This window comes from Lissotriton helveticus, chromosome 3_2 (genome assembly GCF_964261635.1).
Source record: "Lissotriton helveticus chromosome 3_2, aLisHel1.1, whole genome shotgun sequence".
Taxonomy (NCBI): domain Eukaryota; kingdom Metazoa; phylum Chordata; class Amphibia; order Caudata; family Salamandridae; genus Lissotriton; species Lissotriton helveticus.
Window position 1 is genome coordinate 72,651,080 of NC_136062.1, and position 18,382 is coordinate 72,669,461.

The window sequence follows — 18,382 nt, forward strand, 5'->3', positions numbered from 1 at the left end:
GTGCAAACTAAGCACACGCTGCTATTGTAGTGTTCCGCCCAGGGTTAGTTAGGAGCACGTAGCTTTTGTTTCACATGAAGAAAAGGGCGTCTGTGAGCTTGCACCTCTCTGGTGTAGTCGGGAAACAGAATGAGCTTGACCCACTGTGGAGCAGCTCTGGACGTGAGCGGGCCTCCTGAATGATGGCGTCCCGGTACCTAAAGTTTGGGATTCTCATGATGATGGGGTCACATTACAGTTTAACATTGTCAAAGCAGTTGTGATCTTTTACCAGGATAGTGCATTCTCTGTGCAGCATTCTTGCCTTTGAATTGAGTTCTGTCCTGCAACCTTTTTCAACCTTGATGAATGGGTATGCATTTTCTTTCTTCTGGCACCATTGTCTCAGTTTAATCTGGATTTTCATCTAATTCGACCAAAAGCCTCAACTGTATGTTCTTGTGACAAATGTTTCTTAAGTCATTATTAAAAATGTTGTTTGAAAAGGTCTTTTCTCCTCTGAAACATATTGCAGTATCTAGATTAGCAACAACCTTTCATCTGCAGAGGCAGCCCTCTGCCATAACATGGGGGTTTCAATAGACACTGAAGCTCTTGGCTTTGTGTGTCCAGGTGCTTCTTCCTTGACACTTCCATGATACCAAGCAAGACACTGTAAATCTCATCAAGTCCTAGTATATTAACGAGCTACTTTCAGATCTGGATTTGGGATTATTTTATACAAATTGATGGTGATGTGCACTTAAGTTTTCCCAACCCAACACTTCGCTGGACTTTCCATATGGCGAGAAGGCCACATTGATTTTAGGTATTCTATAAATTTAAGCTATGCCCTTGACAAACTCCTATGTTGACAGGCAGTGGGAGCCTACTTCTCACACCAGTGTATGCTAGCGGTACAGACATGTTAACTAATATATAATTTCTCCATCATGTTTAGATACAAACACACAGACTAAACAGTCCCTGGCTATCTCAGTTCATGAAGTGATTTTCCACTGGGTTTTTTAAGAGAAAATCTGTTCTCTGTGGACATGGCAGAATGTATAACATTCACTTTGAGAGGAGGCAAGGCCCCAGCTTCTCTGGTGGTTTGGATATGTTCCTGGTGAACTGACCTAGGGAGTTCCTGTTCACTTTCTCACTAGTACCTATTATACCCAAATGTCCTTACAAATTGTAAACTGATAGCTTTCTGGTACAATAGCACTGTATAAAAGGTCAAAATAAGTACAAAACATCACATGTAGCATGATACGGTGCACCCAGGTGGTCTAATATATTTTAGTTTGATGACCTTCTACATCAGACGTGAGCGCTGCCTTCACTTTTATTATTTTCCAAATGTAATCAAAGCAAGTCTGTTTATATAGTTTGTGAAAATAATGTACACTATTTCTTCTGCTAAGAAGATATCGAATTTTACTTTATGGTCACATCATACTCATCAGTAAGAAAGTTAACATTTGCATAAGTCTGGTCTTCATGGGGCTATTCGCTTTTTAAATAATGTATAAAGGAAAAGGGTTACCATGTACTACCTGTTCGAGCTAGATTAGTTAGCACGGAGGAGAATAAATAATACAGTGTAACACAATGCTCTCTCCACCCTCAACCCCCAGTTCCCTCAACAGCACAACCATCCATGTGGTGTAGTATTTTTATAAAGTTCTGTCTCTGAAGCTGTGTTTTCAAAAGTGTGTGTGTACTAACCCGCCGCCATCTTGGCCACGCCCCTCCACTCTTCCTCTTTAAATGCAGCGAATATCCCTCCTAAGTATCTTCTTACACTTCATTATCTGCATCTTCTTGATCCTTCTCTATTGTGCCTCTAGAAGAAAACAGTACACATATCGACTTTGCACATTTAGTCAAACCCAAAACCTAGTGGAAACCTTGAACAACCATTAATCTTAAAATGCAATCTTTTTACAAAACATACTTAACTTCCTTACTTTCCTTTTTCCATAAATAAAAGAAAACTGCTCACTTTTTTTTTTTTACTCCTACTTCAAAACATCACGGACGTGGATGGCAGGATAGTGTTAGCCTCCATGTATTTTAATGAAATCTTGATTTGCTATTCATTTCAATCAGAAAATTGCCATTTTATTTCAACACCATAGGCTACCATTATGCATGATGAAAGCCCTTCAACACCGACCCCCTACTTTTCCTTGGAAAGAACCAGAAATAATCCCCATACCCGCCTTGGAATGCTGTTGAACTCTGGCCCCATCCTCTGGGAAAGCGTCTCCTTCCAGCTCCTCTGGATATTCTGTGACTACGAAAGACACCTGCTGAGGACTGATAACCTTTTACTCCATACTAATTTTAGTATTGGGAACTTTGTAACCCTCGGCCAGTAGTTGGTCCCCTTCTACTGGGACTACAAACAACTCTTCTACCAAAAACTCTTCTCATGTTTGAGCCTTATCCAGTGTCGTAAATGTAGTTACATAGTCCCCCAGGCTTTTTACCTGGCCCTCGCCAAATAGCAAGCCTTTAGCATTTTCACTGGGCTTCCTCTGAGCCATGTTCCTTCGACTTGGGACTTATCTTCATGAGTATAGCCTTTCTTTTCTCTGCCAGCAAGCCAGCATTCACATTCCCTAACATTACCACTCCTCATTGACTCCATCCTCTGAGTAACTCCACATCTAAAGAAGTCTCATTAGGATGGGCCTTCTCCACCATCTCTAAAATCCTGACTAAAGGGCCCAATATATCCATCAGTTTGTCTAGACATATTTTCAATAAGCGCACCAGACCCATCTTAGGATCCTGCCCGAGCCGAAACGAAAAACGGATCAACTTGGGAACCAATTTGTGAGTACCAGACACCTTTTCCACAATAACTGACCTAGAGTATTCCACTCTCATTACTTGCCTCACCTTCTTTTCCAAAGGTCTGTGTATCCATTCCTTTATGAACCTACTCACATGGTCCATCAGTCACCCCTCCTAGGATGACTAATACCAAATGGGGAAAACATTTCCTCACCCAAAGGATCCCTGAGTACCTCTACCTTACCTTCACTCCCAAATTTCTGAAACTCTTCATCAAAAACATCTTCCTGTTGTTCGTCAAATATGTGCTCATCCCACTTTTCACCTCCCTTTGTCAGATAACTTTTTGCCTTTATACTCTCTACTCCATGTATGCCGCAAAGGACACCTCTCCTCGGTGTGCTGCTGGGGACACCTTTTCCCTGTGTGCCACAAAGGACACATCTTCTTTTGATGGAGTTTTAACTATCCTTTGTTCTTTGACCCTCCTCCAATTGCCTCGTCTTCCTTAACTTTTTACCTCCATTCACTTTCCTTATCTCCTCCTCCTCTAACAGGAAATAAAACTCCTCACCAGACTGTTCTCTTCTATTCTCTAAAATAGTCAACTGACTCCTGCACCTTACTCCTCAATTCCTGCTGAACTAATCTCCTCACTTCTTCCTTATTGTAAATCACACCAGATGTCTTCACTCTACCACTCTGCCCTGACTCCATACCAGTAACTTCATGCTCAATAGCACTGGCCAAACAAATAATCCTAATATGCCTATATCTATCCCTTAGCAGCAAACAATGGAAAACCTCTTAATAATCTGCTAAATCCAACTCCTTTTTAAACCTTTCATCAGACCTTATCGCTAACCTTGCTCATAAAACGTTACCTTAACAAGTCCTGCTGTTACTTTCAAACCGGCCTATACATTCCCCGATATGCCCCAGTGTATCCTCCATTACCTACATTTATTTAGGCCCAATTCAGTATGATGCCCAACTTCTGCGAGATTCCTCGCGTGCACCGTCAAGGCTTCCTCTCCTGCTGTGCAACAGCGCATGAGTAGACACTCTTCTCTTCTGTGCTGCCTGCGCCCAATTCTCACCGGTAATACTGTGTGCGCGCTTGTAAATGGTCCCTCAATACCGAGAAGAGGCCTACTCGTCTTCATCTCTCTCAGATGTCCAACGCATACGTTCTTAAATTCTAAACATTCCTCTGCATTCGCCTTCCAGCCTCTTGAAAAAGCGTACAACTACGAAAATAGCAAAACGTTAAAATGTGCTACATATGAAAAAATAAACCATGCTTCTGTAAATTAGGACACATACATTATAAATACAAATACTCTAAAATCTTTGCAAAATGCAGTAAAAGCACACAATACTCAATTTTGTGTTAACACTGAACATGGAAGGTACTTATCTCGCATTTAAAAGAGGAAGAGTGTTCTGAGTTGAGGCTATTTATGCACTACAGTGTCCTGGATTGTTTGATTGTTTGAAAGTTATTTGAAGGTGCTGCGAAGTGGTATAAAAAGATGTTATGCATAATGGTAGCCCCCGGTCTTGAAATGAATTCCAAGGGCCAAGTGTCACCCATGTAAAGATGTGGTGCTGGAATGAAAAGAGACCCACGTTCGTGTTTAGCAAATATTGAAAACATTCATAACTCGTTGTTTTAAAACTTTGAATGTACATGAGTGCAGGTAATGTAACATTTAATGACCCTGTTTTTTCGCTACAGGAAACTACTGTTAAGCAACTGCAGTCTCCGCTTCCATTGCCAACAACACTACCTTTGCTTTCAGCAAGTATAGCAGCAACCAAGACTGTCATAGCCAATCCGGTTCTGTATTTAAATAATCATATCCACGATATTCTTTACACTATAATGCAAATGAAATCACCGCCTCATCCTGAAAGCAGAGATGTAAAGGTAAACTACTGAACGATGTAAATTATATTAATTATGCTATTATATAAATATTAACATTTACTTTCAAATTTGGAAACGTTTTTAGTATCAGTGCAACATATTATGTTATCTGTGATGCAACAATGACTCCACTCTTTGGTCATGGGTAGCAATAGAGAACGTGAAAGATGTAATGTTTGCACCAAACAATGTAAAACTATGGCCTCACAAGGTTTGAATCTGCAAAATAGCTGTGTACTAAACCCTTTATGTGATTTGGGAAAGTGCCACCATGGCATGCTGACATCAGATCATTTCTTTCTGTGCTAGCAGCGCAGTCCTGGAGAACTATCCTAGACGCTTAGTAACTGCCACTGTTGTGTGGGGCAAAGGAGAAGGACTTCAGGGCCCAGGACGCTGTGGGGCACGGACTACTCGCCCCTCCCCCTGTAATTGGAAGGCTTAATAGCAATTAACCACTCCCGCCCCGTGGGACACGCGTGGGCGAAGCCCGGGCCAAGGGCGGGCCCGTTTTAGCCCGTTCGAGGCTGGGCTGGGCCTACCCTCTATGTTCTTGTCCGGGACACTGGCTCTTCATCATCAAGTGGTAAGACCCATTACCTGGAATGTAAATGTAAATGTAATTTGTACTTGTAAAGAGCACTAATACCCTTGGGTGTCCTGGCGCTGTAATGCATACCGCTGTGGAACCCTTCCTGGCTTTTCCCTGTGAAATGTCCACTCCTGGGCACCCCCAAGGTGAAGCCAGGCATCTCAGCGCTGTTGGGGCAGTTGTGGAGATTAAGCAAGCTATTGCCCAGAGTTGCAGAGTGGGACCCATGATTAGAATAGGCACCGAGGCGAGAATTATCAGGTCTGAGGAAATTTAGCCCAAGACCCAACGAGGCGGGAATTGAACCCTGGTCCCGGGCCAGACCTCTGCATCAGGGTCTGCCACTCTAACCATTGAGCCACACTTCCCCACGTCAAGCCCCGTGAAACGCGAGGCCCTTAACTTGTGTAATTTGTCTAATTTATTGCAATGGCGAGTGTTGTGGCCAAGGAAAAGAAGGGTTCAAAGGGGGGGGACACGATGGGAACATTGGACTATTTCATCACAAGAGCCTCGAATGTGATCGTGCAAGAGATCGCTGTAACGGAGAGATGGCTATCACTTGGTCCGGCTCTAACTAAGTGCCCAACGGAGGATGGGTCCATGCTGGTTTACTCTCCCCCCCAGGGTTCCACTACTAGTAATGACGTTCCGCTTTCGTTGGATAATTCCACGTTATCGGCTGTGGTGGACCCTGTGTTAGAGAACAGGGCACAGGACCAGCCATCCTGTCCCATGACCAGGTCCAAGACTGTCCCTTCCAAATGCAGAAAGGAACCCTCAAAGGACAAACAAGGCCCCAAAAATAAGAAGCGGGAAGGGGGCCCTCTAAAGAAAATTTGCCCAAGTAGGGAAAAGACAACAAGGTCGGATGAGGAAGGATGGAAAACCGTGGAACAATATGAGGAGACGGAGATTGTGACACCAATGATGGCTCCGATTGTCCCTAATATACCAGAGCTCCCCGTGGTTACCTTGAATAGTGCTTTTTGGAATAAAGTGGGGGCTATTATCGTTGATTGTTTATCACCTTTAATCAATAGATTGGCAGATATCGAAACAAAGTTGCTCACGCCTACCAATGCCCTAGACCAGAACTCAAGGGTTTTGCCCAGTGTTAGCAGCACTATCAACAAGCACCCACTCCCAACTTCTTCTGGCGTTAACCACACAAGTGTAGCAAGGTCACTGCCAGACGATCAAAGTGTTCAGGGGGTTGGTTGCCCACAACTGGCTAAACCAGGGTCAGATGAGAACGGGCTGGACCCGCACTCCCAAAACAAGGTCAAATCTAGAAATGATCACAGTGTAACTCCAAATTCCCAGAGTAACACTAAAATACCACCCATACAAATTGATCTACCCCCCTAATGCAGCCCTTATGTGGTAGTCCTAGCAGGGGTACCTCAGCTGAAGAATGGAAGTGAAGAGCCATACATTACACTAAAGAATAAAGTCACAGATTGGCTTAATAAAAATAGACCATTACCGCCACATGTAACGAGTGAAATTTTACTGGTCCGAAGGGTGTCTTGGGTGGGCCACAGGGCTAAGGACACATTGGGAGACTGTATCCTGATTAATTTTAGGGACACACCTACAGTGTCCCACATATGCAAGTGGACTCAGCCTAGACCCGTGTCAGCTATTCAGGCTCTCCCATTGTCGTATTTTTACCCCTCGGTTCCTTCGCACACTAGGACTGGTAGTGATTCTGACTGGAACTGGGTAGGTTCTCCATCAGTTGTAGGCTCTAGCCAGGGAAGGCCCAGAGAACCCATAGTACCCGTGGCCGTTCGCCTGCATAATAGATTCAGTTGGCTAGACTCAGTGGATTGACTGAATTTTGCCAAGTTGCATATTAACCCTGGGGATACAAGTGCGACAGTTCCTGAGGTAGTGTGGGGAGAGGGGGTTGATGTAGGAAGAAAAACACATGACGAAACCGGGACTAGGAGTGGTGTAAGATGTGTGGTGGACAACTCGATCCCAGTTGCTGTAAGCAGTTGCCCACCCCATAAAGAATATGTAGCTGACCCTATTGGGGATGACAATACCATGCCAAACGTACTAGGTAATGTAGGTCTACCTGAGGAGGCAAACGAGGAGCTACCCAAGGGAAGGGATATAGGAACAAAGGAAGAGACGATAAAATTCCTACCCTGGAATCAGGCAGGACTGTCTAACAAACTGACCGTCCAGAATAGGACTCTTTTGTGGATGAAAATGACGTGTGCCTCTTCCAAGAGACCTGGGCCCGTTTGGAGCATCTTAGGGTAGGCTTTGCCTCTTTTTATGTCCCAGCAGTTTGGGGAGGGAGGGGTCGTCCTTCAGGAGGACTCGCAATTTGGGTTGGATCCCATTTGGGCTGCAATGCTAAGGCACTAAACACTTTTTCTAAAGACATCCAATGTGTGGTCCTTGTCTGGCCCAACGCCTTTAAACTAGCATTGATTAATGTATACTCACACCCTGTGAGCATAGCTAAAGAGTCCAGTGCTATTGAGGACCTCTCCTCTTTTATTTCAACAATCCCGAGTGATACCCATATATTGGTTGGCAGCGATTTGAATTGCCATTTCGAGCCCCTAGAGGGCCTGAACGAAGGAGCCTCAATGGCAGAGCATGATCATTGGTCAATTCCTCTGACCCAGGCCCCGCCACCCCGGGCATGGTCCCCACTAGCCATACAGGTCATGGCATTAACTATTACTCACTCCCTTCATGCATGTAATGGCCGAACTCCTTCGGACATCCAGGCCAAATGTACATTTAATAAACCGGGACAAATGTCCCATCTTGATTACATTATGCTGCAAACAAGGCTATGGCCAAAGGTAATAGACTTCACTGTAGTGACAAGAATGGACAGTGATCACAACGCCCTAATTTTAGAAATGGGCCTGCCCAAGACCGGCAGGAGCGGTACTCTACCCTTGGGGGATATAGCCAATGATCTTACCCTGACTAACAATAGGCATAGAGTTAGATGGCCTAAAATCATGTAACATCCAGAACAAATAGCAAAATTGTATAACTTGGCAATTCCCTCTTTGACAGAGGTTGCAGTGTTAGTTAATCAACCATCTCCCTCTGATTTTCTAACACAGATGGAGGCTCTCCATGCGGGCATAGTATCCAACTTGAAGGAGGTACTGAACCCAAGGGTGTCTAAGAAGGGAACCAGGGCCCCCCCGCTGTTCCTGGTACAACCCAGCGTGTAGGAAGGCCAAATCAGAGCTATTACTGGCCCTTAAAGATAACAACAGAACCGCAATAAAGGATAGGAAGGCGCACCATAAATGGATAATCAAGTGTGCGAAGGAAGAATGGGACCATGAAAAGTGGTCTAGTCTATCCTCTGCACTAGATACCAAAGATTTCCAGAAATTCTGGTCCATAGTTAATACCGGCTCCGGCGAACCGAAAAATGCTATAGAACCTTCGCTGGGATTCTGAACTACAGGCCTCCTGGCCTCTGGCCATCCTTCTGTCAGAAGCTACTTAAGCTGGTTGAACCCTATATTGACAGACCCAACCTCACCATTCTTGGAGATTTTAACTTCCATTTGGACATAGATAACTCCACAGACACTGCCTCCCTGTTGGACTCATTAGCCTCCTGAGGTCTAAAACAGATAGTAGAGGGTCCACACACATAGCCGGTCACACCCTGGATGGGGTCTTCACCAACGACCCCAGGTTAGAGATTGGGATCCCCCTTCCTCTGTCCTGGTCAGACCACATGGCCATCCCCTTGGACTTTACATACCTCAACTTTTCCACCTCCCTAGCAGACCCCAGCAAGTGGGAATCCAAAAGGAATCTCAGAGGGATAAATAGTGAATCATTAGCTCCCCTTCTGTCCAGCCACCGCTCATCACTAGTAAGTGACATCGACACTGCAGCTTTTGACCTGCATAATTCCATTCTAAAAGCGGTGGATAAACTGGCCCCGGTTAAGCAGACCTACTCTGCCAGGAAGCACCCCTCGGCCCCTTGGTACTCTGACACCCTCAGGTCATTTAGGCAGGGATGTAGGAGACAAGAGAGGCTCTGGAGACTCAATCTCGATCCAGATGAAAAGAACAAACATAAACTCCTACTCAAAGAATATAAAATTGCGGTTCTTGCAGAAAAGAAATTACACTTTTCCAAACTGACTGCTTCCCTCAGCTCCACCAGGGAACTGTTTAAAATCGTTGACTCTGCAATCCCCATATCCGGTAATAGCAACTCAGGAGCTTTGCGACCAGATATCCACCTTCTTCTATGCAAAGATAACCGACATCCATTCAGGCCTAGAAGTTCTTAACCAAGAACTAGGACCTCCCGCTGCCCTAGTGCTACATCCTGCAAAAGAAGACCTCACAGAGCTACCACAGGGTAACTCTTACAATTCCCCCCTGCTTAACCTAGAGCAACTCAATTCGCATTTAGACAAGCTTAAATCAGGGTCCCTACTTGATCCCTGTCCTCTGAAGGTTTTTAAAGAATGCAGAGATGTCTTACTTCCTGCTTTCCTGGAAGTCATCAACCTGGCAATCCAGGAAGGTGTCTTTCCGACCTCCTGGAAAATGGCCATAGTTAAGCCCCTTCTAAAAAAGGCCTCGCTGGATCCTAGGATCCTAAATAACTTTCGGCCTATCTCACTACTCCCAGCTCCCGCAAAAATGCTAGAGGCCCATTTAAACTACCATCTGAGTGCCTTCTTGGAGAACTCCAGCCTACTTGACCCCTTCCAGCATGGCTTTCGGAGGGCTCACAGCACCGAGTCCGCCCTGACAGTTGTCACTAACAACATCCGTGCTAAGGTCGACAGTGGCCAGACTACCCTTCTGGTCCTGCTCGACCTTACTGCCGCATTCGACACCCTATCCCCCTCCATCTTAGTCAAACGTCTCAAGGAGATAGGAGTGGACTTAGCCTTTTGAAATCTTTCCTGGAGGGCCGTGCACAGAGGGTCAAGCTGGGTGATTTTCTTTCCCCAGCTAAACCTGTGCAGTGCAGGGTGCCTCAGGGCTCGTCCCTTAGCCCCACGCTCTTTAACATTTATGTTACACCTCTTGCCAGGCTTGTAAGATCTTTTGGGCTGGAAGTTCTCTCCTACGCTGACGACACCCAGATTATGATCTCTCTTTCACAAACTGATGACATCACAGTCCGAAACTTTAAGAACTGCATGGAATCGGTTGCAAATTGGATGGTGAGGAATTTCCTCAAATTAAATGGGGAAAAAACGGAGGTGCTGATTTTCGGAGGCAAGGATGAGATTTGGTCAATGTACTGGTGGCCATCCGCCCTTGGAGCCTGTCCTACACCCTCTCAGTCCGCTCGGAACTTGGGTGTTATTTTTGATACCAAGCTCTCCTTCGAAAAACAAGTCAGTAGGACGACCTCCACCTGCTGTGGTGTCCTTAGATCCCTGAGGAAATTAGTACACTATCTCTCCACCGATGCCCGCAAACTGGTTACGGTGGCCCTAATTTCCTCAAGGTTAGACTACTGTAACGCATTGTACCTTGGAATTAATAAATCACAGATACAACGCCTACAAACAGTACAAAACGCAGCAGCCCGGTTTGTTGCTGATGCCCCGAGGCTCGCATCAGGCAGCTCTATTAGGAAGGATCTTCATTGGCTCCCCATCCCGGCCAGAATAGAGTTTAAGGTCCTGTGTCTCACCCATGGTGCACTGCACGGGCTTGTCTCAGAAGATATCAAACCCTTGGTGACCCCTTACGTCCCCGGCAGTGCACTCTGCTCAGCCAACAAATATTTTTTGTCTGTACCTAAAAGCAACAAAGTCAGATGGGGCGACAGAGCTTTTTGCTCCCGTGCTCCTAAAATCTGGAACACCCTTCCGGCTGAGATTAAGGGACTCACCTCCCACTTTCTCTTCCGAAAGGCTTTGAAGACCTGGCTCTTCAGGGAGGCCTACCATTAACCAGCTCACCTCACTCTCCCCTCACACAGCTTTTCCATCCCCAGCGCCTTGACGCCTATGGGCAAAGTGGCGCTTTACAAATCTTGTCTCAACTCAACTCAACCTAATATAGCAGCTGAAGTATGGGAAGGCTATTTTCGGACTCTGTATTCCAGTGAGGCCCGTCCTGACGATTCTGCTAACCTACCAACTTATAGCTTACCTACCACACAGCAAGAGGAGAGTGAGGTTTCGGCTGCTGAAGTGTGTGCTGCTATTAATAAACTTGCCACCAGTAAAGCCCTGGCCTGGAGAAACTTCCGTGCGATCTCTTTAAGCATGAGCCCAAAATTTGGGGTCCATATTTCCAGATTAGTTTTAATGCAATCTTGAGTGGTATGGCTGTCCCTAGTACTTGGCTGGGAGCAGAGAGTCCCTATCTTCAAGAAGGGCTCACCTCTGCTCCCATCCAACCACAGACCCATAAGCCTCATTGATGTCCCCCAAAAGATCTTTGCAAGACTCATCTTGGACAGGATTCAGGACTGGATGGAGGAGTTTGCAATACTTAGCCCCTACCAGGCAGGGTTTAGGAAGAATACCTCCACCGTGGACTATATTTTCCAACTAGTACTTCTGTATTGGAAGACGGTGTGAATAGAGGGTGGCAGCCTCTACATGGTATTCGTCAACCTTCGCTCTGCCTTTGACCTTGTGCCTAGTGGAAAACTTTGGAGTGTCCTTCATGAACTGGGCATCCCCATTCATCTCTTTCTGTCCTGATGAGGCTACATGAGGCTAACTTTGCCCAAGTCAGATGCGGGAAGAGCGGTGCATTGTCATCTAGATTCCCCGTTGACAGGGGGCTAAGGCAGGGCTGCGTGCTCGCACCGACCCTGTTTTGCCTCTATGTCAATGGGGTAATCGCGCATCTAAATGGAATTCAGAACAATGATGCGCCTAAGCTAGCAGGCAACAGGGTACCGGCCATTATGTTCGTTGATGATACTCTCCTGCTTTCCAGATCCCCAATGGGCATCCAGCGAACATTGGATGGTTTTGTAGAATTCTGTATTGCTCGGGGATTGGAGATTAACATGCTTTAAACAAAATGTATGATCTTCAATCCGCCTAGAACCACAAGACCTAATCCAATTCTAGGCAAAACAAGACTAGAAAGGGTGAGTACTTTTGATTATCTGGGGTCACCGTTAATGAGAGCTTGTCGTGGGGCCCCCAGCAAACCAAATCACAACTTAAACTGGCCCAACTCTCGGGTGGAATTCTCAGACTATCCAATGTGTCTACAATTAAACCAGTTAAAACCACTTAGGTACTGGCGCCGACTCTGGGTAACACCGGAACTGATAAATTATAGACAGGAGCTCAAAGAAATACTTACCTGTACGAGTGCATGGAAAATTGGCTCACTTTCATAAAGAATTAATTCACAAGGATAGGAGTTCCTGTCTTATCGGCTGACCCTGAGAGGGGCTGTAAAGAGATTTCGCATACCATCCTTACAAAGGTATTTCGTGCTGATAACCTTAAAGTGGCATTGTGTAATTCGAAAATTGGCTCTATAACTGCTTCTTTTCTTATGGTTAAAGACTCCTATCATTTCGAGCGATTTTTAGATGACATATATCCAGTTTTAGCCAGAAAATTGTATGTACAATGGAGGCATGGAGTGTTACCTTTACAAGCTTTTACCAGTAATTGGTCAACTCCTGCCCTGAAAAAATGTCCTGCTTGTGATTGTGATATTGAATCTGAGTTGCATGTCTTTTTTCTCTCCTGCGTACTATAAACCCAGGAAGTATTGGCTTGTTCCTCTGTGCAAAAATCTTGGATTTCGGCAATGTGCACTGGCACTCAGAGTATTAAAGACAGACACAACGGGACCCATTGTATTCACCGTTTCACAATTTCTGGCAGCCATGTGGCCCACGCGCACAATTTTAATTACTTGTGTTTAAGTTTGGCACGCCAGTTAAGAGACTTACAGCTAGATTCATGAAAGGGACGTTTTGCGAGTCTTTAATAGCGATTCATAAGGAATCGCTATTAAGGACTTGCAAAACGGGATTAATGTAGGAATTGGTAAATAAATTGCGATTCTTACACATTCCTTATTTGCGATTCGCAAATTGCTAATCGTAAGAATGCGATTTTAAGGGTGCAGGGGTGTCCAAAGGACACCCTGTAGCACCCCTGAAATGTGAATTTACACTGATGTTGTGCACACACATGTCCAAAGAACATGTGTGTGTAACATGCAACTTAGAAAAATGCATTTAAATGCATTTTTCTAAGTTTTAGCTATTTACCACGAGGTTTGACTTCGTGGTAAATAGCGGTCCTAAATTGCGATTTCGCAATTTCAAAATGGCTCATGAATTGCATTTAAGGAATCTCAAATAAAGATTCCTTAAATGCAATTCCTCGCAAATGTACGAATTCTTTATTAGCGAATTTTGCATTTGGGATGATGAATTCCAAATGCAGAAATTGCACTCGCAAAGGGCCAGATTCTCAGAATCTGGCCCTTTGCGAGCGCAATTAAGCTTGATGAATCTAGCTGTTAGTTTCTTTTTAGTGTTTTTATTAGAAACCTATTCATTGTTCTGATCTTAATGAAATCTGAAAGTTATTTGCCATGATTAATCGATAATGTCATCTATTTGTATTGTTGGCACATGTTTTAACTGTGCTTTTATGGTATTTTACCGAAATAAAGATTCTATGATGTTGATGAGTATCAGTGCAACATATTATGTTATCTGTGATGCAACAATGACTCCACTCTTTGGTCATGGGTAGAACTAGAGAACGTGAAAGAGGTAATGTTTGCACCAAACAATGTCAAACTATGGCCTCACATGGTTTGAATCTGCAAAATAGCTATGTACTAAACCCTTTGTGATTTGGGAAAGTGCCACCATGGCATGCTGACATCAGATCATTTCTTTCTGCGCAAGCAGCGCAGTCCTGGAGAACTATCCTATTCAATTTTTGACCATCTTTTAAAAACAAGTCTTTATTGTTTTGAGCAACTTTCTCCCAGTGTGCTAGGGACATGTCCTCTTACAAACCCACAGGCTGTAAGCCTTGTTGGGGATGCAACTGACAGATGTCTGTTTCTGATCCCCACTTGGTTGGTCTGCGGTCAGGCCATGACTCTAGGGCTGTGCCCACTGTCAGTCGATGCACCCAAAAGCAATCCAGGAGCATGAGATGAAGATCTAAGCAGCACAGCACTATGTCCCTCCTAGTCATGATCCAGAGGTAGATCAGCGACCTGGTCATGGAGTCTCGTTCGCAATCAGTCATCATCAAAATTGGGTAAGTCAAAGAAGCACAAGAAGTCCAAGAGTACTTCGCCTTCCTCCATTGATCTTGTGTTTCTAGGCTCCGCTCCCGTACTCCTACTGCAAAGCCAGAGGCAGGGTCCACTCTGCGTCTCCCGAAACAACCCCTTCCTAACTTAAGGAGTTTTATGTGGCCAAGCAGTCTATATTTGAGCCCCCACCTCCCTCTAAAGTGTTTTCAGGCCCCACTGAGCCGAGAGGTGGAACCAGAGGACACAGCTGGCATTGGAGCAGGCTCCTCGTGGTACTCTAGCTGAGCCTTCTGAATCTACCTCCAGATCCGGACCAACGCTAAGACCTACTCTGGAGTGTCCTCACAACGACTTGGACCCCATTGCCCTGCCTTACTCCAAGATGGCATCACTGCTCAACATCAACCCTGGTGCAGGTTGGTCCACATCAACCTGTGACAGGCGTAGGGTGGAATTGCACTTGGGGTGGTGGTGATGACGCTGCCCACCAGTACTTGGACTCATCTGATGCGATGGCCCATCTTCTACCAAGATAACTATTGGTATAAGGAACTAGGAGATGCCAGTAAACTGGACACATATCCAGATGCTGGTCTGGTCTCTCCTTCAAGACCTGCCATGGATTGATTTGCAGCTTTCCTCTGTCCACGTGGAGTCTAACATATTAACAGTGATGCATCAGCCAGGGCTATCTCACTTGGACCCTCTGTTTCCCTTCAATGAAACCTTCACGGACGTGGATCAAGCCCTGCTCAGGCATTCCAGTGCATAGGATGATTGCCTGTTGTCACTGACTCACTCCTAGGGACCCAGCTTTCCTCACCCAGCACCCAAGAGTCTGCTGTTACAGGCCTCGACTGCTAAGCCTCGCATTGTGGTCAGTGAACGCCACATGCATATTGGGTCAATACTCCCACACCTTGTGCCCGAGACGTGAAGAACAAGGCCAATATTGATTACAGGGATTCAGCAAAGTTCACCATCTGTTGTGGATTAGGCACCAGTGATTCGCTTGGCAGGGTTTGACTCTCCATGGTGGCACTATGCCGCCACACCTGGTTGCAATCAACTGACTTCTCAGAGGATATCCAGTCATGTCTGATGGACATGCCCTTCGTTGGCTCTGTCCTGTCCAGTGATAATAAGGCCGAATCTGAAAGAAACAGTTAGTTATAGATTCCTTACCTTAGAATTGCCCCCAGGCGTCAGACTGAATCCGGAAAGTTTTTCGTCAGCAATACCCCTGCGCGTAAGAGGTGGCGTCGTGGTCACCGGTATGACGGTTTGGTAGCTACATGGATGCCGATCTCGCGCTCTGACGGCAGATCCAAAGAGAGCGGTACCCCCAGTCACTTTTTGGCTGACTATTTCTCAACTTTTGTCAACACCATTTTTGTAGTACGACTCCTGGTGCATGAGGGATGCCTGGCTTCAAGGCTTGCGGTTCCTGTAGCCGACTGATCTCGGTGAAGGTTCCACACAGAGTGTGCCTCTTCTGCCTGGAGCGTGACTACGATCCCAAGTCGTACTCCGACTGCCGATCCACGAATCCAAAGTCTTTGCGAGAGCGGTCCGAAAGCTTCTCGAGGCCCGGCAGTCGGTTCCGCGCTGTTCGAGGTCCCAGTCGCATAGAAGGTCAAGGGACCGGTGGCAGTGCCACCACCATTCTTCTTCAAAGTCTTCACACTCGGGGTTAGGTAAGTCGAAGCACTAGAAGAAGTCGAAGAAGCATCGTTGCTCTTGGACTTCTCCCCGTCCGTCAGCCGACACGACAAGAGATGCTGGTGGTGCCCCTCCCCCAGCCCAGCTTCATCAGTTTTACCAAGTGATGCACGCCATCTGTGAGCAGCCCCACTCCGCCGGCGTGACTTCGGGCACCGTGGAATCGGCTGGGGGTCTTGGGCCTTTAATGCCAGCAGCTTCGGCCTTGGCACCGCAGGGCCCCCTTCGATTCAGGCCTGGATCCAGATCGGTGCCGATCGACCTTATTACGCCTACCCGGCGCCGATTCCACCGGCACCACGTCTGCAGCCTGCGTCGGCTGTGTCCCCAGCTGACGTCGACCCTGGCCTCCGCCTCGAGGTAGAAACAGAGCCGGACCAGCATTGACCGACACCGGACCCGGCACCGACGGGTACTTTTTTGCCTCTGTTCTACACTGGCTCTTTGAGACCAGATTGGCAGCCAGAGGAGGGTGAGGAGGACTGGGAGTGGTCTGAGACCTTTTAACCAACCAGTTAGTTTATGAACAGGATAAACAAATTCGGTATGACAGAGCACAACCTTACACAGTCAAAAACATTGACTCCAGTGAGTCACAGAATAATATAAGCAATATCAAAGGCAGAACAAGTTGAAAAGACAGTGATTCTTTTATTCTTATATATTCCTCAGTGTTGACGCGAACAACAGAAACAACGACAGCCGACACGTTTCGTCTTTAGATGACTTTTTCAAGGCTGTTTGACAAAAATAGTAATAAACATTTTTTTTTTCAGTCTAATTTCATATCTTCAAGTGAATTTATCATACCAATTACACAAGTGAATGTTACATCACCCCATCAAGTTAGGAGAAGTTAAGACGAAAAAGATGAAAAAAAAGGGGGAAGAAGAGAGTACTTGATCGTACAAGAATCCAAAAAAAGTGCTCTGCCAGATGGCTGTTTAAGCACCAAAGAAATAACACCCAAGATGTGCACAGGAACACAAAACTTAAGAAAATGTGTATAGTCAAAATAGAGAGCAAGTCTCTAAGGATCTTGTACATTTGGTAATACATGGAAAGAAACAAGTGTTAACAGAAACCTCCACCCGACAAAATATATATACATTTCAAAGTGTCGTTTTAAATCTATTTATTTATTCGAGTGCTTGTGGATACACGATTTTTTGTTTTTCCATCTGGTGCGTACATCAGTATTCGAAAGAATATGAGGAGCCTGGGGGGCCGATATTTAAAAAATGTTTATGCCAGAAACCTTTGCGGGAGTGTACTCAACAACTTCCCAAAGTTTCATGGCGATCGGATGAATGGTGTAGTAATGCATAAAGGACAAACAGACAGACAGACATTCAGACATACATTCATTTTTATATATATAGATATATATTTATGGTCGTTCATAGAAAATTGCAGAGTACATCTAGAAGTTTTAAAGTAGAAAACACAATAGAAGAGAAGCAAAGGTCAAGGATAGAAGGATAGGTTGGGAAGGAACGAACATTGATGTAATGAGAGAACATGGAATTTAACCCCGAGACAAATTATGGGATACGAGGAACACCACATACTGGCAGAAAAATTGGCAAAGTATGGACACCCAAGGGGAGGCCTGTCCTTCTTCTTTACAAACAACCTAGACTGGAAAACCGAACTGCTCGACTCAGGGGAAAACTGGTTACAACTGATCAAAATAGAGTCAAAAGTAAGTAAAAAAAAGTCCAGGATGGAATTTAATAATTATGAATATATATATCCACCCAGATAAGACCACAAAAAAGAATAAAGCCCAAACTTTAATAAATTTGATAAAATCTTTACGCAAAACTCATCAATCACACGAGATATTAATTTCCGGCGATTTTAACAGCAACCTAATAAATATTAATAGGACCAAGGAAAAAACTGATAATATCTGGGGCGAACTGGAAGCTCTAGGTCTAATAATCCTGAATGGAAATACAGAGGGAGATATACCTGCCAAAACCACCTTTACCAGCGGCAAAAGGAGCTCCATAATTGATTTCACCTTAATAAGTAATGAACTAAAAAAGAGCATAGATTATTTTGGAATAC

General features: G+C 45.2%; 1 protein-coding gene across 2 annotated transcripts in view; it reads left to right on the forward strand.

Annotated features, from left to right (window-relative positions):
• The window catches only part of DMXL2 (Dmx like 2), a 1,907,871-nt gene that overhangs the window by 949,656 nt on the left and 939,833 nt on the right, over window positions 1-18,382 (forward strand). For both annotated transcript variants that reach the window (XM_078684818.1, XM_078684819.1), the window contains exon 25: window positions 4,532-4,723. In XM_078684818.1, coding sequence (XP_078540944.1) covers window positions 4,532-4,723 — 192 coding nt within the window. The remainder of the gene's footprint in view (window positions 1-4,531; window positions 4,724-18,382) is intronic.